The 27,783-nt window shown below is 35.2% G+C and overlaps 3 protein-coding genes across 3 annotated transcripts in view; all 3 read right to left on the bottom strand.

Annotated features, from left to right (window-relative positions):
• The window catches only part of LOC135085224 (zinc finger protein 3 homolog), a 54,734-nt gene that overhangs the window by 10,936 nt on the left and 16,015 nt on the right, over positions 1-27,783 (bottom strand). The window contains exons 5-8 of the mRNA XM_063979980.1: positions 27,167-27,736; positions 25,703-26,347; positions 25,451-25,618; positions 5,097-5,180 (exon numbers count right to left, since the gene is read on the bottom strand). Coding sequence (XP_063836050.1) covers positions 5,097-5,180; positions 25,451-25,618; positions 25,703-26,347; positions 27,167-27,736 — 1,467 coding nt within the window. The remainder of the gene's footprint in view (positions 1-5,096; positions 5,181-25,450; positions 25,619-25,702; positions 26,348-27,166; positions 27,737-27,783) is intronic.
• The window catches only part of LOC135085273 (zinc finger protein 271-like), a 62,301-nt gene continuing 37,931 nt past the window's right edge, over positions 3,414-27,783 (bottom strand). The window contains exon 7 of the transcript XR_010260057.1: positions 3,414-4,705. The gene's annotated coding sequence lies outside the window, so the exon portion shown is untranslated. The remainder of the gene's footprint in view (positions 4,706-27,783) is intronic.
• Positions 25,223-27,783, bottom strand: part of LOC135085281 (zinc finger protein 37 homolog) — a 66,227-nt gene continuing 63,666 nt past the window's right edge. The window contains exon 7 of the transcript XR_010260059.1: positions 25,223-25,282. The gene's annotated coding sequence lies outside the window, so the exon portion shown is untranslated. The remainder of the gene's footprint in view (positions 25,283-27,783) is intronic.

Here is a 27,783-nt window from a genome sequence, read left to right as displayed (position 1 = left end):
CTTGAAAAGTGAGTTCTTTTATTTTTTATTGTAATTAACTATGTTCTTTTTTCTTTTTTTCCGGCATCAATTAAAAATATTATATTTTAGTCTTAGATTAATAAAACCTAGATGGATAGTCTTCATACAAACGCTTCGTCAAGAGTGAGGCAAAAATCTTATGTCATTAGTGTCAATTTTGTTGGGGAGTGTAGACAGTGAAGGCGATTTTCCCGAAAGTAGGGAAATTTTTAATACGTTTTTAATTATTTTAAAATTAACAAAAACAAAACGCATCATGTACTTACTTATTTATTGAATTCAAAGTATCTACCTAATAACAATAAGATAAATCGACTTAAAAGTCTCGATTTCATAAAAAAGGAAGTGTATTTGTACGGCGAACAATTGGGAAATAAATTTTCTTGTTACTGGTATCATTCCCGTATTTAATTTTTGAATGCCAAATTCAAGCAAAATACGCGTCGAATTGTAGTACTTACTTATGAAATGTAACACTGGTCACTTTCTTTCGTTTTTCTGATGTATTTTAGACACCCTTTCACAGCACAAACCGTTTTAATTAATTAAAATTCGTCGGACGTGTTTACCAATTTTTCACTTTGACAGTTCATGTGACGTTTACGGGTGAGCCGTGCCGGCTCCCTAAAAACTGCCTCACCTTTCGTGCACTGACTATCTATCTAGGTTTTATTAATCTAAGATTTTAGTCTTTAAAATTCCCATGTACACCCCGCTTACTGTGAGTTGGCGTCAGTTAAATGATCAGTTACTTACTTCTCAAGTGCGCTCTCATTTCCCGAAACAAAAAATATGTCTTCATCGTATTCGATCATTAAGTACCTACCTAAGCATTAAGAACATAATTATTAAGTGTCGGGTAGTCAAATTTTTCTATAGAATTTGACAGCGGCGGCGGCGCCGCGCTTTGCGGAGCTGCGATGAGTGATGAGCGGACAGGAGAAGTGGAAATAAAGAAATGATTGGTTATTCAAAACACTCCTCCGTCTGCTCCGTTCTGCTCCGCTTTGGTGGAAACAAAGTGCACTTTTTAATCGCAAACCAGTCGAAAAATGGTCGAATGGCCTTTTTTTGTAGTTTTGACAGATTCGATGAAAAAGTGCAACTTGTCTAGGGAGGCTGGCCTAACGCCCAGTATGAAAACTAGTCGAACATGCGGCAAGCAAGTGTGCCACTGTGGTGCCTAAGTTTAAATTACTTTGCTCTATGCTGTGGTGTGGCTGTTGTGGCTCGCTGCAGCGCTTCTTCACGCTTCTAAGGCCTGGTTTCCATCAAAGCGGAGAGATATCTGCTCGATATAATTATTTCTGTTTATAAATGATACAAGTTTTTTAGTTTAGTAAACTTTATTAAGGCGTCATGTTACTTATGTAAATTTTTAGGTATCCTTCCGTTTGGCCAAATTACTTTTCGCCAAATTTCACTTCGCAAACAACTTATCGCCAAAGTTTCATTTCCCAAATAAACTTTTAGCAACTGTACTATTCGCAACTAATTCATTTGGTCAAATTAACATTTGGCCAAATTTTACTTGACAAATGTTTATATAGCAAATGTTTTATTTTGCCAAATATTATATCCCAAATAATTTGCTTGGTCAAATTGACACTTCACATACTTACGAGTACCCACCGTTACCCACAAATCAAATCATAAGGCACATGGTCATGGTTTTCACAATAATTTTATGTAAAACAGAGAGATTGCAGAAAATAGTATGGTTGCAAAAAGTAGGTATTGTAGAAAATAGTAGGTTAGGTTAGGTTAGAACAGTGACCCTTAATGCGCGAAGGCGAGCGAAGCGTGCCGCGGCAGCGGCCGCCGAGCGCTAGAATCATCTCTATCGTTAATGAATCATTTGGAAATTTCGATAAAAAGAATGAAATATGAAAATTTATTTAGAAAAAAAATTATATTAACTACCCACTAAACAAAATAATAACCACAAGCTAATTTGTATTCCATTCTATGCACCAATCAAATTGTTTTGTAAATAGTTTATCGTGAAATATTTTTGCCAAATGAAACATTTGGCAAAACATACTTTGCCAAACAATAATTTGCTAAACAATAATATGCCAAAAACGACATTTGCGAATTAAAAGTTTGCAATAAGTTGTTTTGCCAAATGAGAATTTGCCAAATGAAAATTTGCGAAACGTTGTTTGCGATGTGATAATTTGGGATTACTAATGTTTGGCCAAAAAACGTTTCCCAAATTATCACATCGCAAACAACGTTTCGCAAATTTTCATTTGGCAAAACAACTTATTGCAAACTTTTAATTCGCAAATGTCGTTTTTGGCAAATTATTGTTTAGCAAATTATTTTTTGGCAAAGTATGGTTTGCCAAATGTTTCATTTTGCAAAAATGTTCCACGATAAACTATTTACAAAATAATTTGATTGGTGCATAGAATGGAATATAAATTAGCTTGTGGTTATTATTTTGTTTAGTGGGTAGTTAATATAAAATTTGTTCTAAATTAATTTTCTTCTTCTTCTTCTCAGTCGGTACACTCTTGTCAGAGTGGTCGTGGTCATCATCTTGAATCACGATTCAGAGTGATGTTCCTCGTAATACGGCGCCATTCCTCGCGGACTGCAGCTTTCCGGGTACTTTCGCTAACCGAGCACTTAGTTGCGGCCTTGATCTGGTCCGTCCATCTCATTGGTGATCTACCACGTGGTCTGGTGCCCTCAACTTTTCCCTGCACTACGAGACGCTCTATGGAGTCATTACTGCTTAATTTTCTTATTTCATTATTTTTATCGAAATTTCCAAAATAGAGGTGATTCTAGCGCTTGGCGGCCGCTGCCGCGGCACGCTTCGCTCGCCTTCGCGCATTAAGGGTCACTGTTCTAACCTAACCTACTACTTTTCTGCAATACCTACTTTTTGCAACCATACTATTTTTTGCAATCTCTTTGTCATACATAAAATTCTTGTGAAAACCATGATTATGTGCCTTATGCTTTGATTTGTGGGTAACGGTGGGTAAGTATGTGAAGTGTCAATTTGACCAAACAAATTATTTGGGATATAATATTTGGCAAAATAAAACATTTGCTATTTTAACATTTGCCAAGTAAAATTTTGCCAAATGATAATTTGACCAAATGAATTAGTTGCGAAAAGTACAGTTGCTAAAAGTTCATTTGGGAAATGAAACTTTGGCGATAAGTTGTTTGCGAAGTGAAATTTGGCGAAAAGTAATTTGGCCAAACGGAAGGATACCGATAATTTGGGAAACGTTTTTTGGCCAAACATTAGTAATCCAAATTTTTATCATACAGAGGACAAAATTTAAACACAAATTATAATAAGACTAAATAAACAGAAATATTTTTCTCTTACAATATTAATAAACAAAACTAATTAAAGTGGTAGAATGAATTACAAAAATGGGAAAGTATACATTTTAGGTCAATCATAAAAAAATAGGTATTGTTGGTAATCAAGACTTCATTAGTAATAAATAGTTCCGAGTTAATACAAACACAACATTTTATTAGCTTTGATGTTTTTTTTTTTGTCTAGTAAAGAACATAGTTAAAATACCTTATAATTAGGTACAGTCACGGAATGAAAAGGTTCGTCAGTTTTCAAATTGATTCCTTCAACGAATCGCGAGTACATATTACCTTTTGAAACTATGTTACAGAATAATCTCGAGTTAGAGAAAATAATCTTTAAATGTTCGTCAGTAAAGTTCAAAATTATTCAGATCAAAGTTGTTTGACGATTTATCTTGTCAAGAAGATTAATTATGATTGATAAACTAAAACCTTCTTGTTGGTTCAACCTGCCATTATTATTTCTTTTAAATAAAAAAAACTATTGTCAATTGGTCAATGTCATCATTGCATTGCACTGATGGGATAGAAAAATAAACAAGCAAAACCTTATTCGTTAGCAAACGTCATATTTATTTAAATGTTAGCAGCACTGTTTCTTGCACTGTTATGTTGGCAGGTTTGACTCTTACAGTACCTAGTGCAAGCGAAAACCGACACTAAGGTGACGAACCTTTTCATTCCGCGACTGTACATAAAACTATAATAATATCTCAAATTCTTAAAATTTCAAAATCATGTTCATGAATGAACTTTCATCATTAGAATATAATGTCAATAATAATTGAGAAATACAGTTTAGTTAAAGGCTGAGAAAATCAATTAAAAAAATATATTACTCAGTTACGATTCTGAAAGTATTGTGTTTAAACCTTAATACTAACGGAACCTAAGAAAAATATGACGTACCTTCTCGACCTACTAACGTTGCCTTAAGTGGTCCTATGTTCGATTCTCGTTGTTGGTAACTTAGGCCTTTTCTGTGTGTCTCCCTATACAGGGTGGAAACGATAAGTGGTCTCACTCGATTATTTTATACAAGATATCCAAAAACTAGTTACTGATCCTGAAAGTGCTTCCCGAGCTCTATCCAACGGTACCAATAATAGGTTACAAAATAAATGGATCTATCCGAAAATTCAATGTTTCCAGCTTCCATACATTTAGTAAAACCACATAATATTAAATACTATACAAGATATCCAAAAACTGGGTAAGCACGTACGCGGTAAGCACTTTCAGGATCAGTAATCAATTTTTCGATATCTTGTATAGTTTAGAAATAATCGAGTGAGATCACTTATCGTTTCCACCCTGTATAGTATACCTACCTACTTACACCAAAGACTTTTAGCTACTATCTTTTACTGCTTCTATACTACTAACTATACCTACAACCAACTGAAATAATTACTGAAGAATTTTTTTCTATAGTGACTGTTTACCTCAAATCGGTTTTTCATCTGTATGTGTCCTTTCGTGTTTAATTAAAGTTGTTTTTTGAGTGGTCTTATAATGGCAATAGTTACATGAGAACGGTTTGTCACCTGTATGTCTCCGTATAATATGAGTAGTTAAATGAGCTTTTTGAACAGTCTTGTAATGACAATAGTTACATGAAAACGGTTTTTCACCTGTATGTGTCCGTATATGAGTAGTTAAATGAGATTGTTCAGCAGTCTTGTAATCGCAATAGTTACATGAGAACGGTTTGTCACCTGTATGTCTCCGTATATGAGTAGTTAAATGAGCTTTTTGAACAGTCTTGTAATGACAATAGTTACATGAGAACGGTTTTTCACCTGTATGTGTCCGTATATGTTTAATTAAATTACATTTTAATGCGGTCTTGTAATGGCAATAGTTACATGAGAACGGTTTTTCACCTGTATGTGTCCGTATATGTTTAAATAAATCTGATTTTACAGCAGCCTTGTAATCACAATGGTTACATGAGAACGGTTTTTTACCTGTATGTGTCCGTATATGTTTAATTAAATCTGATTTTACAGCAGCCTTGTAATCACAATAGTTACATGAGAACGGGTTTTCACCTGTATGTTTCCGTATATGTTTAATTAAAGCTGATTTTACAGCAGCCTTGTAATGACAATAGTTACATGAGAACGGTTTTTCACCTGTATGTGTCCGTATATGTTTAATTAAATCTGATTTTACAGCAGCCTTGTAATCACAATAGTTACATGAGAACGGTTTTTCACCTGTATGTGTCCGTATATGTATAATTAAAGCTGATTTTACAGCAGTCTTGTAATCGCAATAGTTACATGAGAACGGTTTTTCACCTGTATGTGTCCTTTCGTGTCTAATTAAAGTTGATTTTCGAGTGGTCTTATAATGGCAATAGTTACATGAGAACGGTTTTTCACCTGTATGTGTCCGTATATGTCTAATTAAATGAGATTTTACAGCAGTCTTGTAATCGCAATAGTTACATGAGAACGGTTTTTCACCTGTATGTGTCCGTATATGTATAATTAAAGCTGATTTTACAGCAGTCTTGTAATCGCAATAGTTACATGAGAACGGTTTTTCACCTGTATGTGTCCTGGCGTGCTTTGTTGAAATGTGCCGTGCTAAATTCATTTTGTGCGTGTATATTTTTCCACAAGCATCGCACGACACAGTGCTTTTAGTTTGTATTTTACTAGAATTATTGTGCGTGAGTAAGTGAACGCTCAAGTGAGTTTTAATCGAGAAACATTTTCCGCAGAGATCGCACTCGAATGGCTTTTCTCCGGAATGGATTCGGGAATGTCGACTTAGGTTACATTTTTCTGCGAATGTTTTCGAGCAATGTTCGCATGAGAATGGTTTCTCGCCCGTGTGCACACGTCTATGGCGTTTCAACCTCGCATTACTTGGGGAGACTTTTTTACAAGTATCACATGGAAATGTTTTTTCTGTTGCTGTAATATTTTTCGTTTCATTTTCATCATTTTGTTCTATATCTTCCGTGTCCATATTCGTGTCTGAACTGTCTAATTTATCTGTATTTGGTGTATTATCTTTATAATTTGTGTCTAACGGGTCATCCGATTTAAGTAATGGGACGTCACAATATACCTCGTTTTCGCTTAAATTATTACTAACGGTTAATTTTGTTTCATTTTTTCTATTTGGTTTCATGTTTTTAGTGAGTTTTTTCTTTTTTATAGTCACTTCACTGTTAGTTGCTTTTCCTTTTTTCTTTATTGTATTATTTGGTTTCGCAGTTTCTTCTTTTTTCTTTATTATATTCTTTGGTTTCACAATTTTTTTATAGACGTCTATTTTCATTTCTATCATTAATTCTTTTTCGTTTTTGTAAATTTCTGGCGATTCATCTTTTAGTTCTTCGGGTAAATTTGATTTTTCGTCCATATCTTCTTTCTGAGGCATCTCTGTAAAAAGAAATAAACGATGGTTCACAAAAGATTTCAAATAAGATAGATAAAATAAAATTGAAACAGTAAAATAAGTAGGTAATAAAACAGCCAAGTGCGTGTCGTGGCACGCGCACTGTAGGATTCCGTAGTTGCCCCTCGATTACCTTTACTACAATATTATAGTTATTTCTTAAATTTTGTTTTGCGATACAAGGTTTTATATTTATATTTATTTATATATTTATTGATAGGTAAGACGCAGCACCTTCCGCGACGCGAACTTTAAAGATTTTCTTCTGACACAATCATAGTGCCCCAACAATATTGGTGTTATTTGAAAGCTCAATAAATATCCTTAAAGAAAAACACATTTAATTTCTAAATAAATGATTATCATATACCATAAATGTGACTTGAATAAAGACCTCACTTTGGGCTCACCTCTGGGATCAATTAGATCAAATATTATGGTTATAAAACCAAATAATGATCACACGTGTCCTCTTTAACAGATGGATAGCGATTTATCCCGACTTAACAGTTTTATAGCCATAAAAGTTGGCTAATGCGTAACTACCTATTTTTTGAAGAAGTGATCTGGATCCTTCTAAAGACATATTTTTGGGGTAAAAACCTTTCTTTTAATGAAGTGAAGATTAGAACTAGGCTTATAAATGGTGCCAATATTGGTGGGAAGTGGGGATGCATACCTACGTTTGAAAGTGCTTGTCGCGGGAGGTGCGATTTATTTGATGTCGAGTGTAATAGTAGGCTTTTAACAACACCTCCCAGCACCCCACCACTGCTTCAGAACAATAAGTGGCCCAGTGCTGAGCAGAAGCAGCACAAGAAACTCAGTCAAGCAAGCAATTACTTCATCTAAAATCACTTCAAAACATAAAGTCTTAATGTTTTCTTCTAAGGAATTTTTATTAGGTAAGAAATTTTCTAATACTTGAGTTGAACGACTATTATTCTTAAACTAACTGATCTATCTGAACCGTTATAGTTTTCCTTGAAACTGGATTTTCTTGGGTAAGGGCCCTTAGGTATTTTAGACTAAGAGCTAGTGAACGCCAGACCTACGTCATTTTATAAAAGCTGAAAGTTTGTCAGTGTATGCTCCCAATATAGGATATAATGTTGGTGAATTATGAAGTTTGGGTCGTGGTGGCTTTGGGAGCTACCCTAAAAAAACTGTCTGGCAAGGAGTTGGAACTGTCAAAACTGTCTGGCTGTTGGGGAAAATACTTCTAATTATTGCCCAAATATTATACATAAAAATCTGATTTTATAGTATAACGTAAGTCTAACTTTTACGGTGGCTTTTTCTGTATATTCAAAAGACTGTAATTCTACTAACGTTATACCATTAAATCTGATTTTTATGTATAATATTTGGACAATAATTAGAAGTATTTTCCCCAACAGCCAGACAGTTTTGACAGTTCCAACTCCTTGAAAGACAGTTTTTTTAGGGTAGCTCCCAAAGCCACCACGACCCAAACTTCATAATTCACCAACATTATATCCTATATTGGGAGCATACACTGACAAACTTTCAGCTTTTACAAAATGACGTAGGTCTGGCGTTCACTAGCTCTTAGTCTATTTGGTTTTAATTAACAAAAAACTTATATACCTTCATCATTTTCAATCTTCGTTGGACTAGTGTCGGACGCTACGATAGTTTGCGGAGACTTCAGCACTTCTCTGCTATGAGTTGGCGCCGTCACCACTTGTATGCTGTCAGTTGGCGCCGTCACCACTTGTATGCTGTAAGTTGGTGCAGTGGCTGTTTGTATGGTGCCTGTTTGTGCCGTTAGTGATTCTTTGCTGCCAGTTGGCGCCGTCACTGCTTGTACGCTGCCAGTTGATGCCGTTAGTGCTTGTATGCTGCCAGTTGGCGCCGGTAGTGCTTCTTTGTGGTCAGTTGGCGCCTTTATTACTTCTTGGCTGTCAGTTAGCGCCGTGATAGGTTGCATAGTGACTTCCACACCTGAATGTCTCCAACTTCCTCATTGGCCCTAGAGCAATTCCAAGTATACCATCAATAAAAGCCTAATTAGAGTCATCAAACCTCTCAGTCATTCAATTAGAGCCATTAGAACTTCATAACTATGAGTTGTTTTCTATGTGTAAGCTGAGGACACGTGTCTCCAGCTGACACATCTGTATCTTCGTAAATATTTATGCTACGATAATGTATTATACCTCAAAAATTACAGTCGAATCCAAATAGTAGGCTTTCCACTTTTCAAGACTTTAGCTCAAATACTGTTAAAACCACGATCAAAAAACTATGTGCGAGCTGGAGTACCGTGTCTCCAGCTTACACATCTGTATCTTCGTAAATATTTAAGCTACATCAATGTTTTATATCTCATAAATTAAAGTCGAATAAAAAAACCCGACTTCAATTCTTTCAAAGCTTTATTTCGAACCGTTTTCGAACTACGAACCGATACGTATGTGTAAGCTGGTGACACGTAACACACGGTGGATTATTAAAACCGTATAAGTTAGAGTTGCGTTTTAAAGATCAAATAATTCGTTATAATTAAAGTACACACGAGACATAATTTCAAATCTCTAGGCCTCTTAGTTTCAGAATTAAAAGCCAAAAACTATTTTCCCGCCAAATAATTCAAATAATATGGGTCGACTGCGACGTTGCCGTTCCGTGCGTCCACTAGAGCAGTCGAATTTGAACCTAAAAACTAGTACTGTTTGAATCATTTTTATTTGTAGTTTAAATCATTTAATTTCGATTATAAGAATTTTAGACTAGGAGCCGGCTGATTTCTGTATTGAGTACTTAATAACCTATATTTTATTAATAAGAAAAAGCTAGGTAAAACAAAATTATATTTTAATATACAAGTATAATAACGAACTTGTTTCCAAAGACTCAAATATTTGTGGCGTTTCTAAACGCAACCACTTTAATTTTTATTTAAATACCGTGAAGTCCCACGATTCTGCCACGTCAAGTGGCAAAAATGGGCAACAACTATACAGGGTGGAAACGTTAAGAAAGTGATCTCACTCGATTATTTCTTAACTATACAAGATATTAAAAAACTGGTTACTGATTCTGAAAGTGCTTAATGAGCTCTTTCAAACGGTACCAATAATAAGTTACAGAATAAACTGGATCTATCTGAAAATTCAATGTTTCTAGCTTCCATACTAAATGTATGCCAGACACACAATATTAGAAGTGTAATTTTTTTAATTTAATAATAAATACTTAAAATAAACTCGTAAATTGTATTCTTATTTTAAATAAAAACATTGGTTTTAGGCTTTACTTGCTATAATATTGTCAAGAGATGAGTGTCATGACTGTGGTAGTACTAAATGTATGGAAGAAGGAATCATTGAATTTTTGGTTAGATCCAGTTTATTCTGTAACCTATTATTGATACCATTGGATAGAGCTTGTGAAGCACTTTTAGAATCAGTAATCAGTTTTACGATATCATATGTAGTTTTTAAAATAATGTGACTTTACCAAATGTATGGAAGCTGGAAACATTGAAGTTTCGGATAGATCCAGTTTATTCTGTAACCTATTATTAATACCGTTTGATAGAGCTCATGAAGCACTTTCAGGATCAATAACTAGTTTATTGATATCTTGTATAGTTTAGAAATAATCGAGTGAGATCACTTATCGTTTCCACCCTGTATTTTGCTCTATGGTTACAAACAGATTTTGCATGACATTGACAGATATGTCAAAATCCACCAATCACGCAGCATTTGGACCTCGCGTCTACGTATTGCCATCTGGCGGATTTTCCAATCGCGAAAGCCCTCATTGAATTCTTCTTCTTTTGTTGAAAAAAAAAAAATTAACAACATTAACATCACAAATCACAATCACTAAATAAGACATCACAAAATAGACGAAACACAGCATTTGCACAGAATTGGCCGTAAGGATCTATATCCATAGCCGTAAAACTTGTATTAAAAAAAAAGATGACAGTTGACTGCAATATTGAGAAACAGTCAGTGTTGCCAGAAGGTTACTTTTGTAACCTTTTAGCTGATTTTTGAACTGCTTTGGTTTACTTTTAGGTTACACTAATGAAAAGGTTACTTTTAGGTGATTTAATTAGTAAAATATGATTTATCTGTGGTAATTAAATAGATTAATTAGATTTACGAATCTCTGATGGATGAGTGATACCCGACCCGAGGTTTCCGCCAACTGGGACCGCAATCAACTAGGACCGCGGTCCCAATCGCCAGATCAGTAAAAATTAAATACTTTTCTGGGACCATTCATAAAGGACAATGACCAAAAATGTATGGAGTGTGGTCCAAATGTCAACCACCACCTATGTAGTAAAATAGTCTACTAAATACTGATTCATTATAACCAAACCGCAATCAAAAATATGCTGTCAGTAAAAAGTTATGACTGAATGAAAAGTCATGTTTTTACCTTTTCATCTGAAAATTAATGTTCTTGATATCATTCTATCCATCGCACATTTCGGATTAATCTATGCATATTATGTCATGTCGCTTAGTGTGCCGTGTTAGATTCTCGCTAAAAGAAAAAGAAAACTCAGAAGAAAGACAACAATATTGGAATTATGGTCGGGTGGTCGCTGCTCCGCCCCTATTGGTTGTAGGGTGATGTTATATAACCTAAAACCATCCTTGATAAATGGGCTATCCATAACAAAAAGATATTTCAAATCGGACCAGTAGTTCCTGAGATTAGCGCGTAAACTACTACAATTTTTCATACAGTCATAACTTTTTACTGACAGTTTATTTATTTTTCGTCCCATACTGAAAGTTAATCTCTATTTAATGGACCATAAGCCAATATAGGTCTCATTAGTGGTGGACATTTGGACCACTTTTGGTCATTGTCCTTTTAGTACGATACCGATTTTGGCTTGAATAATATATTTTTTTAAGTTATCTATGAGTGAACCTAGTCGCTGGAAGAAAAATATTTAATTTTTATCGATCCAGCGACTGGGACCACTGTCCCAGTTAATTGCGGTCCCAGTAGCCGGAATCTACGGCCCGATCGCGAACGTCTTCGCTTTCGCTTCGCGAAGCCCACACTCGGCCTCGTCGGCACGCGCACCGACGATCGCCAAACGGCTAGAGTACCTTCTGTACTCGCCACTCTGCCCGGTGAAGCTGGAAAAGCTCCTCCAGCTACCAGCGCGCGTCCCTTCAAAAAAAAAAAAAGCCGGAAACTCCCCGACCCGACCGTGGATCACCAGTATTCTACTACACAGTAAAGTATAGGATAAGGTGGGGCACAATGTTACACGGGGTACAATGTTACAATGCATATTTCTCCGTCCCTTTCTATTAGTTGTATGATGTTGGTATACACGTTTGTCAAGCTCATAAGAGAGCTCATCATACAACTAATAGAAAGGGACGGAGAAATATGCATTGTAACATTGTACCCCGTGTAACATTGTGCCCCACCTTACCCTACCTAGGTTATTAAAAGTTGATCGATCTGTGATAAATATTTACCTGATTAATTAGTTTTATGAAGTAGGAATTTTATTTCATTAGTGATACCCGACAAGAACGTAGATCATCGGATTTCTAGTAAAGTGTATCTACCTTAATTATTAAAAATGTTAATTGATCTGTGATAATAATCAAGCTGAATAAAAACGTTTTTGATTGTTATTTTAGTATTTCATTCTAGCTATTATATTTCCAAGAATAACCTGGTTTTGCCATGTCTGAATACAGTTTTTTTTTCGGTTTCGGTAAAACCGGTTTTGTGACCCCCTAAATCCCACCCTTACGTTCATATAAAAAGAATGTGCGTAATCTATACGTACATAAGGCACCTAAAATAATAGAGAGGAAAGAATTGATTGTATTAATGATAGAGAGGAAAAAATTGATTGAAGTACTGTCAAGCCGAAGCCCAGAGGTAGAGTATCACTAGGGCTATACGAATACTCGATTTTTTCAAGTTATTTATAATTTTCAGATGATAATATGATAATGATGAAAATCTTTATCATATTTCAAAAACTGGGATAAAATCTATCCTACGTCCTTTCCCGGGACTCAACCATCTCTATGCCAAATTTCATCAAAATCGGTTCAGTGGTTTAGGCGTGAAAGCAAGACAAAGTTACTTTCACATTTATAATATTAGTATAGATGCAATGTTTTTGCCTCGATTAAATAAAACATTGTGATCAAAATAAAAACTTATTATCAAAATATTTTATAGGTTATTAGGTACTCAATACAGAAGTCAGCCGGCTCCTAGTCTAAAATTCTTATAATCGAAATTAAATGATTTAAACTACAAATAAAAATGATTCAAACAGTACTAGTTTTTAGGTTCAAATTCGACTGCTCTAGTGGACGCACGGAACGGCAACGTCGCAGTCGACCCATATTATTTGAATTATTTGGCGGGAAAATAGTTTTTGGCTTTTAATTCTGAAACTAAGAGGCCTAGAGATTTGAAATTATGTCTCGTGTGTACTTTAATTATAACGAATTATTTGATCTTTAAAACGCAACTCTAACTTATACGGTTTTAATAATCCACCGTGTGTTACGTGTCACCAGCTTACACATACGTATCGGTTCGTAGTTCGAAAACGGTTCGAAATAAAGCTTTGAAAGAATTGAAGTCGGGTTTTTTTATTCGACTTTAATTTATGAGATATAAAACATTGATGTAGCTTAAATATTTACGAAGATACAGATGTGTAAGCTGGAGACACGGTACTCCAGCTCGCACATAGTTTTTTGATCGTGGTTTTAACAGTATTTGAGCTAAAGTCTTGAAAAGTGGAAAGCCTACTATTTGGATTCGACTGTAATTTTTGAGGTATAATACATTATCGTAGCATAAATATTTACGAAGATACAGATGTGTCAGCTGGAGACACGTGTCCTCAGCTTACACATAGAAAACAACTCATAGTTATGAAGTTCTAATGGCTCTAATTGAATGACTGAGAGGTTTAATGACTCTAATTAGGCTTTTATTGATGGTATACTTGGAATTGCTCTAGGGCCAATGAGGAAGTTGGAGACATTCAGGTACTTCCACAGTTGGTGGAGCGCCTATAACCATTAAAACATTATTAAACTAGCTGCCCCTAGAATTAATGTAGGATTCGATCACTCGCACTCACACTGCGGCCGTTCGTCGCACAGTCGCGACAGCAATATAATTACGTGCGAGTGATAAGGATGGGTAGCTTGAGGTCGTTGGACGAAATTCTATCTGCTCGGCGCGTCTTTCCATTCTATACATAGCCAGAACGCAAGGGTGTGAAACTAATCGAGTATAGTTTGGATGTGACTTTTTTTACTAAGCTCCTCCAAACTATACACGACCAGTACGCATACGCTGCGTACTGCTCGCGTATACTTTGTAGTGACTTAGGTCAATTGTCTTACTCCAAAATATACATCGTCAGTACGCATACGGACTAATCATGTATGTATTGTAATAAGTTCGCGATTACAATGTATACGCGAGTACTTAGTTGCATGCTCGTCATTTTGACTTATTTACCTCTCTTTCTATTACATATTAATTCATAACTGCGTGTCTACTTTAAACATTGAATCAATTTCGACACGTGCCATTGTTTTGATAAAGAGCTTTTTGGTGTTTCATATTCTGCCATAGAAAAGATATTTGTTTTGGGGCTGAATAACTCTGAAATTAAGAATTATGTATGTGAAAATGATTTTTGTTCTTGAGATAAAAGCTTATAAATAAAAATGAATATCCCTGGACATTTTACACTGCACTTCTAGTCCCAAACTAAGCAAAGCTTGTACTATGGGTACTAGATAACGGATATAAACATACTTAAATACTTTTTTTGTAAATACATACTTATTATACATAGAAGACACCCAGTCCAATACAAACAAATATCAAAATATGTTCATGCACACAAATTAATGTTTGTACTGTGCGGGAATCGAACCCGCTACCTCCGGAACAGTTATCCGTTTCGAACCACTACACCGAACGGTCGACAATTTTAGTTAATAATGCACGTTTAACTTTCTTCATTCACTCTCACTAATAAATAATTGTTATTTAATTTGAAATCTACCTAATTAATTTAATTTCAGAAACCACTTACATTAGTGTTATAAATCTAGATTTATTATAATAATATGTAGATTCAGTAAAATAATAATATTTTATGTAAAAATTAATTAATTTAAAAATGGTATCACCGTACGTGATCTACATAGGTAGTTCTTATTTCTAATCTCAAGGACAAAGCACGAGCATAATATCTAATAAATGTAATAATTTTAAATATAATTCCATATTTTATTCAATCAAATAAACTAAACACACTCTAGTCAACTGTAAGTGTGTAGTATAGTTTGGAGCGAAGACGGAATCCATCCACGACACAAACTATACACGATCAGTACGCAAAATTCGTGTATAGTTTGATATTATATTGTATACCGACTTACAAAGAGACACTCCAAAACATACACGAGCAGTTTCCTATGGGTGCGTTCTGGCCATGTATAGAACGGAAAGACGCCTGCTCGGCGACCGGACTTTAGCCTTTAATCCACGTTCGTAACTGACCTTTGGTAACCAGATACGAACATGGATTTTTTTGTTACTTGATATGCAGTTACGAAAATGGCATTTACTTGTCGTTTTTGTAATTATGTTGCATAACCAGCTACGGAAATGGTTTGTTTTCTCTGTTCGTATCTGGTTACCAAAGGTCAGTTACGAACGTGAATTAAAGGGACTTTAGGACAGATTGGATTTCTTACCAAATAAATAATTCAGACAGTCCAGATAGGGTTCTTCGGAGGTGCCATGCCATTTGTAGTGCTTCCTAGCTTCAGCTCTGAAAATAGAATAGAATTACTTTATTCAGCATATAACATTTAGGTGCATACATATTTAACTCAACATGCTGAAAAGGCGCCCTCAGCAAATATTTGTTTTCATTATGAGATAATATGAATATTATTCAATCTATTTTAGGAATGCCCTGCGTGCCCAAACAACTGCACGCAAGACTTGATTAATGCTACTGACAACGCCACTCTTGTAGCAGTTTTGGGCTGACACTGAATAGGTTTGTTGTCGACACGACAAGAAGAAATTTAGGACTAGAAGCTTAAAAATTGATTTCTCTACTATAGCGTTTTACTCATTTAACTATTAATTTATTTATAGTCTTAGATTAATAAAGCTTTATTAATCTAAGTTATAGTTAAGTTTTGTAATTTGTAGTTACTTAATAATGTGAGCCAAATAAATGTATTTTCATTCTTCTCTGAATACTACCAAATCAAATAATTGTATTTGCTTAAAACATGGTGGTAGGTACAATGGAATAATACATATTTTTAGATATGCATATAAGTAGGATACTTACTTGGTGAGCAAGCAATGACCACAGATAGTACAAGCGTACTGTTTTGAACTATGTTCTGTATTATTTATACCGTCAAAACCTAAAGAATCAGCTTTTTCTTTAACTTCCACCTCATAATATATAGGCTTATCTTCTTCAATTTCTCTCTTGACTTCAGCCACTTCTATACTGACTCCATCTGAATCGCTTATTGCGTTTACATTTATAACGCGTGACTTAGTTAATGGTGTGAGTAAGAAAGCCTTGTCTATCGCTGCAATATGCTGCTCGGTTAACTGAAAAGATAGTAACATTTTAAACTTAATAATATTATGTATTTTAATCAAACCAACTAAAATCTGTTAAAAATGACATCCTATATTTTTATTGCATTGATCGTTAGGGTTAAGTATAAGGAGGAAATCTCTCTAACAAACTTCATAAATCAAATGAAAGGATCTTAAATTATTTTAATTATGTACAGAAAATTTTATGGTATGGTAGTGATTTTTGGAAAAAAAATCGAAAATCTTTGAATGCAGTTCTGTTTCTTTTAAAAAAATAAAGGAATGTATTATATAACTGGCGTCACATTTAGTTTTTTTTCATTGTGAAAGTTTCTTCACCCAGATGAACAAAGTGGATTAATCCATTCAACGGACTATTCGTAAAACAATTATTAAAATATACCTGTATACCACTGCTACATAGTCGTTGAAGAACTTTGTCAGTTTTAACGGCACTTTCAATGAATTTGTGACACTTGCTTAATAAATGGTAGCAGACGTAACACACCATGCGTGGTCTTCCGTCTTTTGTTTTAAGCTGAAAATTAATCAAAATCAAAAATATTTATTCAGTTTAGATCCTTATCACTTTACATGTCTCCTTATCTTTTGGGCCCTACCAGCACTTCGAGACAAACATATAGGCAAGTGCTGAGAATGTTTTAATTATTGCAGTTTATTTAGTGTAATTACAAACATATAGGGCTAAAAGTGCTACAGACATAATCATAGTACCCATTCTTATAAGATACACCATACAAGAATGCATGGTAAATTCAGTGAACTGCTCTTGAATCGAATGTACCTACTACTACTATTTATATTTATTTATATTAACCGGCAGACAGTGGTGACTGAGTTTGTTGCGGCGCTTCTTCTCAGCACTTGCCAAATGTTGGTCTCGAAGCGCTGGTAGGGTAAAAAGATTATGAGACATGTAGAGGCTCCTTAAGAGCAAAATGACGATTTGTAAGAACTATTTATTAGTCTAAACAAATAAAGAAATTTTGACTTTGACTTATGTGTAGGTAATAGATGACTAATTTATTATACAAGGTCCTGTCATAGTATTGTTTGCTAAATCATGTGAAGATAAGTGTTTGTTCTCTTTGAATCAGAAATAAATAATAAACAAATATCCTTGGACAATTTTTACACTGCATTTATGTAGTCCCAAACTAAGCAAAGCTTGTACTATGGGTAGATACCAGAAAAAGTATAATAAACTTACATAAACTATTTTTTTTAATACAAACACATTACATAGAAAACTTCAAACATTTTTAGTAAATAAATAATACTTACAGGAAATGTTTATTACAATTTGATTATGAATAGGGACCAGAAAAACAAAGGAAACTTAAATAAACATACAACTAAAAGAAGAAAAGCTAACTTACAGGTATATTTGTGATTTTTTGATAAAGCACTTCCAGTGGCGTGTTGTACGTTGTACACATACGAGTATCACATGTCAGGCATATTCTACATAGGAGATCAGTCATTCTGTATGGCTTTTGGAGAAATATCACAAATCAAATCAATCTTATTTTCATACAATTATTAGCAATCGCAAGATTCGCAAGCAACGTGCAAGCAACCAATCAACCAATTAAATTTAAATAGTTTACTTTTTTTTTTGTTGTGACTTTACTTTTTTTTACTATAATTTTCGTACAGACTTGGACTAAACCTTTTTCCAAAGAATCTGGAAATTTATAGACTCAACGGGACTAAGCAGTGAACTTTAAAGACAAGGGCTGCCACAATAGATCAAAACTGGTCGAGTTGGCGCAAATAAAGGCCCAAAAACCAATAATAATAATAAACCTTTTTGGCCAGTAAGAAGGCCCGGTTTCCACCATGAAGCTAAAGCTTCATGGTTTCCACCAAGGCCTAATAGTCCAGTCAATAAAGCATTATAGATGGAAAACCGTGGAACACAATTTTTGACTTCGGGACTTTATTTAGGCTAGTTAGGAGGTGAACTGAACATAGCAAAAGTCCCCGCCCTTAGCCCTTGAGCCGGCGGGGAGAGGGGGGTTTAAAGGTACCACTTTTCGGTTTTTCGCTTAATCCTCGGAAACATGCGTCCTAGTGACATGACTACTATGAACCAAAAAAAACTTATTCAATTTGCTACAAGTGAGATAGTTGAGTTTTTCTATATTTTGTATAGTTTTCACGGCATCTGCTCTAGAAGGTCTGTAATATTGGAAATTGGATTTTTGTCTTACCTACATGTTCCCATCAGTACAAAATCGACTAAATCAACATTGAGCTAATATTCTAGACATGCGGGAGCATGTTAAGCCCAGCGCCCCGATTACGGTAACTTTTATAACGTCTACAATCCAGACGCGTTTCTGATTCTGCGATACGATTGGTCAAAACAGCTGACGTACGCTGTTGAACGACCAATCGTATCGCAGAATCGAGAAGCGTGTCTGGATTGTTGACGTTAAAAATTACCGTAATCGGGGCTCAGTTCCAGGGAGGGGACTGCACCGTGCGTATATTTAGACGATCCATTTGGAGCCACTTTTGACTCCCTCATCACTCAAAAAGTATTGTGCGTTAACACTTCAAATTTGGCTCATGTGTTGAGACTTGCAAGATAAACATCAGCTTCGTTCGTTTCGTTCGTTTCAGACAAATGACGTCATTTGGCTGAAACATCAGCTTAAAATTTCATAAATATACCTCAAACGGTTCTGTAGATATTGACGTCCAAAAATCTACATGGCTGACCTATAGACCAATTCTAACCACTTCCAGATGACCTTGAAGGTTCAAATTTGGCATCCAGATAGGTAGTTGTGTAAATACAAAGGAACAAATAAAAAACCAGTAAATTTTAACATTTCACAGGTGATAGATAGATTTTAGTGTCCTAAATGTCGATTTTTGAACGTCAATACCTAAATAACCGTTTGAGGTATATTTATGAAATTTGAAGCTGATGTTTATCTTGCAAGTCTCAACACATAAGCTTAATTTGAAGTTTTAATGCACAGTAGTTTTTGAGTGAAGAGGACTTAAAAGTGGCTCCAAGTGGTTCGTCTTAATATACGCACGGTGCAGTCCTCTACCTGGAACTGGGCTTAATATGCTCCCGCATGTCTAGAATATTAGTTCAATGTTGATTTAGTCGATTTTCTCCAGATGGGAACATGTAAGACAAATATAAAATTTCCAATATTACAGACCTTCTAGAGCAGATGCCGCGAAAACTATACAAGATATAGAAAAACTTGACTATCTCACCTGTAGCAAATTGAATAAGCTGTTTTTGGTTCATAGTAGTTATGAGACTAGGACGCATAGTTTCCGAGGATTAAGCGAAAAACCGAAAAGTGGTACCTTTAAACACCCCTCTCCCCGCCGGCTCAAGGGCTAAGGGCGGGGACTTTTGCTATGTTCACTTCCTAACTAGTCTAAATAAAGTCCCGAGGTCAGAAATTGTGTTCCACGGATTTCTCTCTACACCGTCGTTAAAGCATTCATTGACTGGACTATAAGAACCCATAGAGTTATTTAAGAACCCTAAGACCAAGGATGAGATCAAGGTCAAGGCGTAGTGGAGCAAAATGGAGGGAAGCAGAGCAAAGAAGTGTTGAGCCTTAGATCAACAATATAAAACCGTCTCGGGAAATAAGAGCGCACTTGAAAAGTGAGTTCTTTTATTTTTTATTGTAATTAACTATGTTCTTTTTTCTTTTTTTCCGGCATCAATTAAAAATAATATATTTTAGTCTTTAGAATTCCCATGTACACCCCGCTTACTGTGAGTTGGCGTCAGTTAAATGATCAGTTACTTCTCAAGTGCGCTCTCATTTCCCGAAACAAAAAATATGTCTTCATCGTATTCGATCATTAAATGTATTACTTTTCTCTATGATTAAGTACCTACGTAAGCATTAAGAACATATTATTAAGTGTCGGGTAGTCAAATTTTTCTATAGAATTTGACAGCGGCGGCGCGGCGCCGCGCTTTGCGGAGCTGCGATGAGTGATGAGCGGACAGGAGAAGTGGAAATAAAGAAATGATTGGTTATTGAAAACACTCCTCGCTCCGCTCCGTTCTGCTCCGCTTTGGTGGAAACAAAGTGCACTTTTTAATCGCAAACCAGTCGAAAAATGGTCGAATGGCCTTTTTTTGTAGTTTTGACGGATTCGATCAAAAAGTGCAACTTATGAAAACTAGTCGAACATGCGGCAAGCAAGCGTGCCACTGTGGTGCCTAAGTTTAAATTACTTTGCTCTATGCTGTGGTGTGGCTATTGTGGCTCGCTGCAGCGCTTCTTCACGCTTCTAAGGCCTGGTTTCCATCAAAGCGGAGAGATATCTGCTCGATATAATTATTTCTGTTTATAAATGATACAAGTTTTTTAGTTCAGTAAACTTTATTAAGGCGTTATGTTACGTATATAATGTTATTTTTATCATGCAGACAGGGACATTTAAACACAATAACAATTATAAAAGAAAAGTATTTTTCTCTTACAATATTAATAAACATAACTTTTAAAAAAAATAAAACCGACTTCAAATGCGTGAACACAAAAAAAAACTAAAAATTAAAAATATTGCGTATAAAAAGGTTCATCCCCAATTTTCCACCCTTGAGGGTGAAATATTTTCTTCAAATTCGCATGAAACCACCCTTTTGATAATACCTATTCAAAAAAAAAATAATCGTTCAAATTGATTTATAATCGGCGGAGATATTGCGTATAAAAAAGTTCATCCCCAATTTTCCACCCTTGGGGGTTGTTTTTTCTATTATTAAATTTAAATGGGACCACCCTTGAGGTACTACCTATACGCCGAAAAAAGATTTGTTCAAATCGGTTCATAATTGGCGGAGTTATCGCGTAACAAACATAGAAAAAAAAAAAAAAAAACATACGGGTCGAATTGAGAACCTCCTCCTTTTTTTTGAAGTCGGTTGAAAACAAAGAAAAAAGTGGTAGAATGAATTACAAAAATGGGAACGTATACATTTTAAGTCAACCTTACAATGTAGGTATTGATAGTAATCCCTCAAGACTTCATTAAGTAGTAATGTCGGCCGTTTGGTGTAGTGGTTCAGAGCGGACTACTATGCCGAGAGGTCCCGGGTTCGATTCCCGGCCGGGCAGAAATTGAAATGATGAATTTTAATTTCTGTGACGGGTCTGGATGTTACTATGTATAATATGTATGTATTAAAAAAAAAAGTATATAAGTAGTATATCCGTTAAGCTAGCACCCATAACACAAGCATTAAGTTGCTTACTTTAGGGCTAGCTGGCGCTGTGTGAAATTGTCCAAAGATTTTATTATTTATTTATTACTATTATCATTAGAATGAGATATTAAGTAAATAATAAATTGTTATCTCGAATTGCTAAAATTTCAAAATCATGTTCATGAATGAACTACCATCATTAGAATAACATACTATGTCAATATTAAATAAATAATTGAGAAAATACAGTTTAAAAAGGCAACTTTATAACTGTTAAAAATAAATAAATAATAATCAGTTACTATTCTTAAAGTATTGCGTAGACCTATAATAGTTTTGAGAATATTAACTGAACTGAAGAAAAATATGACGGTAGTGACGTACCTACCTACTAACATTGCCATAAGTGGTCCTATGTTCGATTCTCCTTGTTGGTAACTTTGGCCTTTTCTGTGTGCCTCCCAATACAGGATGGAAACGATAAGTGATCTCACTCAATTATTTTTAAACTATACAATATATCCCAAAACTGGTCACTGATCCTGAAAGTGCTTCACGAGCTCTATAGGTACACAACGGTACCAATAATAAGTTACAAAATAAAATGGACCTATCCGAAAAATCCAATGTTTCCAGCTTCCATACATTTAGTAAAACCACATACTATTAAAAACTATACAAGATATCCAAAAACTGGGTAAGCACGTACGCGGTAAGCACTTTCAGGATCAGTAATCAATTTTTCGATATCTTGTATAGTTTAGAAATAATCGAGTGATTATTACTAAACTATACAAGATATCGAAACCTTATCGTTTCCACCCTGTATGTACCTATAGTATAAGGGAGAGTCCGCTAATTTGGACCAGTTTTTTTCAATCCCATTTTACACTTAGTTTTCTTTTGTTTTTGCTAATGTCCATGGTATATAATAAAAGATACATTATTCAACTTACTATTTCATAAGTATTAATTAACATGATTGTTGTATATTTAGCACAAATCAACAAAGTACGAGTTCAGAGCTTCGGTCCAATTTAGCCAACCGGTTCGATAATTTGTACCACAGGGTTACTAAATTGGATTTCAATAAATGTCAAGCCTTTAAAAAAACTATGGCAAAATATTATACGATACGTTCTTAACAAATTAGGAAACGAAGAGAAACAGTAGTTAATAACATAGACAATCGATATTGTTTTACACGTTATCACGATTTTGAGTACAAGTTTTGTAATTCCAATTATCGTAACGCACACTTGTACCTAATCTACTTTGCCAGTCTTTTGCTTTCATTTATTGTTATAGTCAAACACATCTACGCTATTATAACTTCAAAATATGATTTACTAAAAAAAATTTTAAAATCCTTTGGTAAAGTTCCATACAACTTGATGTGGTACAATTTAGCCGACTAGGTGATAGTGCTTTTAAAAAATCGGTAAAAAATATAGCTTATAAATACCGAAAAATGTTTCAAATAATTGTAATCCACACTAATTTACGCTTCTAAATAATATATTAGAAACACCCATGTGATTTAATTTAACAAAATTACAATCTAAACATGTATTGTCAAAAGTTACTTGAAAACAATGAAAAAATACTTTTCAAAATAAAACACACGTGTTTGTTGTCACGGCAAAAACCACATGGCCGATATTAATTGATTTTAGTTGTGTATCGCTGAGTGTTGCAATTACAGACATTCAATAAATACTTTACGAAATATAAGGGTGGTACAATTTACCCAGCGGTACAATATACCGAACTCTCCCCTACCTACCTACTTACACCAAAGCACAGAATAAGTAATAGTACAGGTACAGAAGGATTACTCCGCCAGACGATTTAAATAAATGCGAGTCTTGCTACGACGCGATACAGTGGAATTCAGCTCGCACAGTACTACGTACCTACAATTTTATTCACCTACAAGTTTTGTCTCTTTCTATCGCGTGCCTCTGAACTCTTCTTACGCTGTTAGGGTTGCTGTCTAGTAAAAAAATAATTAATCTACTTATTTGTAATGAGGTACGTATGTAGGTAAGTACGCATTCATTATGGAAAACCTTGGGAGAGGCCTTTGTCCAGCAGTGGACGTCATTTTTGGCTGAAACGAACGAACGCATTCTGAGCAGTAGTCATAGTAGGTTAGGTTCCTATACTATCCTAAGAATTATTGATTACCTACATGGCCAACATACCTTTCAGCATCTTTGGGAAGCAAAAAAAAAGATAAATCCGGTAGATTTCTTTTCGAATTTAAACACCCGAACGCCGCGCAATAATATTTCTTTCTCTTTATGTCCATTTTTAAATAATACTTCGATCATAGAATTAGGTACTACAACGCACGCCAGCGTCCTGACGAGCGCGCGCGTGACACTCGACTGATATAATACCCGCCGGCGGGGCGCTTCGCTGTAGGTAATTATCGGATGTACCGCGCGGAGTGAGCCAGGCCTGACCAAAGACTTTTAGCTACATCTTTTACTGCTCTTATACTACTAACGACGAGATGGTCGGACGCGGTGAGGAGGACGGTGGGCGGGAGTTTGCATCGTGCGGTCCACACAGCTTATGACCGCAGTCTGTGGAGGAACACTATCTGTGGTCGCGATCCTCATCAGTGAGGGAACGAGGAAGAAGAAGAATACTACTAACTATACCTACAACCGACTGAAATAATTACTGAAGATTTTTTTTCTATAGAGACTGTTTACCTCAAATCGGTTTTTCACCTGTATGTGTCCTTTCGTGTTTAATTAAAGTTGATTTTTGAGTAGTCTTATAATGGCAATAGTTACATGAGAACGGTTTTTCACCTTTATGTGTCCGTATATGAGTAGTTAAATTACATTTAAATGCGGTCTTGTAATAACAATACGTACATGAGAACGGTTTTTCACCTGTATGTGTCCTTTCGTGTTTAATTAAAGTTGATTTTAGGGTGGTCTTATAATGGCAATAGTTACATGAGAACGGTTTTTCACCTGTAGGTATGTGTCCTTTCGTGTTTAGTTAAAGTTGATTTTAGGGTGGTCTTATAATGGCAATAGTTACATGAGAACGGTTTTTCACCTGTATGTATCCGTATATGAGTATTTAAACTATATTTTTTAGCAGTCTTGTAATGACAATAGGTACATGAGAACGGTTTTTCACCTGTATGTCTCCGTACATGTTTAATTAAATCTGATTTTACAGCAGCCTTGTAATGACAATAGGTACATGAGAATAGTTCTTCACCTGTATGTGTCTGTATATGAGTAGTTAAATGAGATTGTACAGCAGTCTTGTACTCGCAATAGTTACATGAGAACGGTTTTTCACCTGTGTGTGTCCGTATGTGAATAGTTAAATGAGCTTTTCTAGTAGTCTTGTAATTACAATAGTCACATGAGAACGGTTTTTCACCTGTATGTGTCCTTTCGTGTTTAATTAAAGTTGATTTTAGGGTGGTCTTATAATGGCAATAGTTACATGAGAACGGTTTTTCACCTGTATGTGTCCTTTCGTGTTTAGTTAAAGTTGATTTTAGGGTGGTCTTATAATGGCAATAGTTACATGAGAACGGTTTTTCACCTGTATGTGTCCGTATATGAGTAGTTAAATGAGATTGTACAGCAGTCTTGTACTCGCAATAGTTACATGAGAACGGTTTTTCACCTGTGTGGGTCCGTATGTGAATAGTTAAACGAGCTTTTCTAGTAGTCTTGTAATTACAATAGTCACATGAGAACGGTTTTTCACCTGTATGTGTCCTTTCGTGTTTAATTAAAGTTGATTTTTGAGTGGTCTTATAATGGCAATAGTTACATGAGAACGGTTTTTCACCTGTATGTGTCCTTTCGTGTTTAATTAAAGTTGATTTTTGAGTGGTCTTATAATGGCAATAGTTACATGAGAACGGTTTTTCACCTGTATGTGTCCGTGTATGAGTATTTAAATTATCTTTTTTAGCAGTCTTGTAATGACAATAGTTACATGAGAACGGTTTTTCACCTGTATGTATCCGTATATGTTTAGTTAAATGAGCTTTGTCTGCGAATGTTTTCGAGCAATGGTCGCATGAGAATGGTTTCTCGCCCGTGTGCACACGTCTATGGCGTTTCAACCTCGCATTACTTGGGAAGACTTTTTTACAAGTATCACATGGAAATGTTTTTTCTGTTGCTGTATTTTTTTTCGTTTCATTTTCATCATTTTGTTCTATATCTTCCGTGTCCATATTCGTGTCTGAACTGTCTAATTTATCTGTATTTGGTGTATTATCTTTATAATTTCTGTCTAACGGGTCATCCGATTTAAATAATGGGACTTTACAATATACCTCGTTTTCGCTTAAATTATTACTAACGGTTAATTTTGATTCATTTTTTCTATTTGGTTTCATGTTTTTAGTGAGTTTTCTCTTTTTTACAGTCATTTCACTGTTAGTTGCTTTTTCTTTTTTCTTTATTGTATTATTTGGTTTCGCAGTTTCTTCTTTTTTCTTTATTATATTCTTTGGCTTCACAATTTTTTTATAGACGTCTATTTTCATTTCTATCATTAATTCTTTTTCGTTTTTGTAAATTTTTGACGATTTATCTTTTAGTTCTTCGAGTAAATTTGATTTTTCGTCCATATCTTCTTTCTGAGGCATCTCTGTAAAAAGAAATAAACGATGGTTCACAAAAGATTTCAAATAAGATAGATAAAATAAAATTGAAACAGTAAGATAGGTAATAAAACAGCCAAGTGCGTGTCGTAGCACGCGCACTGTAGGATTCCGTAGTTGCCCCTCGATTACCTTACTACAATACAGGGTGTTAGGTAAATGGGTATATGTATGAGCCGATACTAGCCCATGTCAACATGGTTATATAAATGGTATGGTGAAGTCAGAAAATTGATATCTTCATTTTAATTATTTTAAGTTTCATACAAATCGGACTTTATAAAATTTATTTTGTATGAAAATTAAAAAAATGAAAATGATATTATCAAATTTCTGACTTCACCATACCATTTATATGACCATGTTAACATGGGCTAGTGTCGGCTCATATACCCATTTACCTAACACCCTGTATAGTTGTTTCTTAAATTTTGTTTTGCGATACAAGGTTTTATCCGTTACATAAACTCATAAAACTAATTTATTTATAGTAGGCTTTTAACAACACCTCCCAGCACCCCACCACTGCTTCAGAACAATAAGTGGCCCAGTGCTGAGCAGAAGCAGCACAAGAAACTCAGCCAAGCAAGCAATTACTTCATCTAAAATCACTACAAAACATAAAGTCTTAATGTTTTCTTCTAAGGAATTTTTATTAGGTAAGAAATTTTCTAATACTTGAGTTGAACGACTTTTACTCTTAAACTAACTGATGTATCTGAACCGTTATAGTTTTCCTTGAAACTGGATTCTCTTGGGTAAGGGCCCTTAGGTATTTGGTTTTAATTAACAAAAAACTTATATACCTTCATCATTTTCAATCTTCGTTGGACTAGTGTCGGACGCTACGATAGTTTGCGGAGACTTCAGCACTTCTCTGCTATGAATTGGCGCCGTCACCACTTGTATGCTGTCAGTTGGCGCCGTTAGTGATTCATTCCTGTCAGTTGGCGCAGCGTGTGATTCTTTGTGGTCAGTTGGCACCGTCAACGCTTGTATGCTGTAAGTTGGTGCAGTGGCTGTTTGTGTTCTGCCTGTTTGTGCCGTTAGTGTTTCTTTGCTGTCAGTTGGCGCCGTCACCACTTGTATGCTGTCAGTTGGCGCCGTTAGTGATTTTTTTGGCGCCGCGAGTGATTCTTTGTGGTCAGTGGGCGCCGTCACCGCTTGTATGCTGTAAGTTGGTGCAGTGGCTGTTTGTATGGTGCCTGTTTGTGCCGTTAGTGATTCTTTGCTGCCAGTTGGAGCCGTTAGTGCTTGTATGCTGCCAGTTGGCGCCGGTAGTGCTTCTTTGTGGTCAGTTGGCGCCTTTATTACTTCTTTGCTGTCAGTTGGCGCCGTGATAGGTTGCATAGTGACTTCCACAGTTGGTGGAGCGCCTATAACCATTAAAACATTATTAAACTAGCTGCCCCTAGAATTAATG

This window comes from Ostrinia nubilalis, chromosome 28, assembly GCF_963855985.1.
Source record: "Ostrinia nubilalis chromosome 28, ilOstNubi1.1, whole genome shotgun sequence".
Classification (NCBI taxonomy): Eukaryota; Metazoa; Arthropoda; class Insecta; order Lepidoptera; family Crambidae; genus Ostrinia; species Ostrinia nubilalis.
Note: the sequence above shows the minus strand (reverse complement) of the source record. Positions and strands in the feature narration are given on the sequence as shown.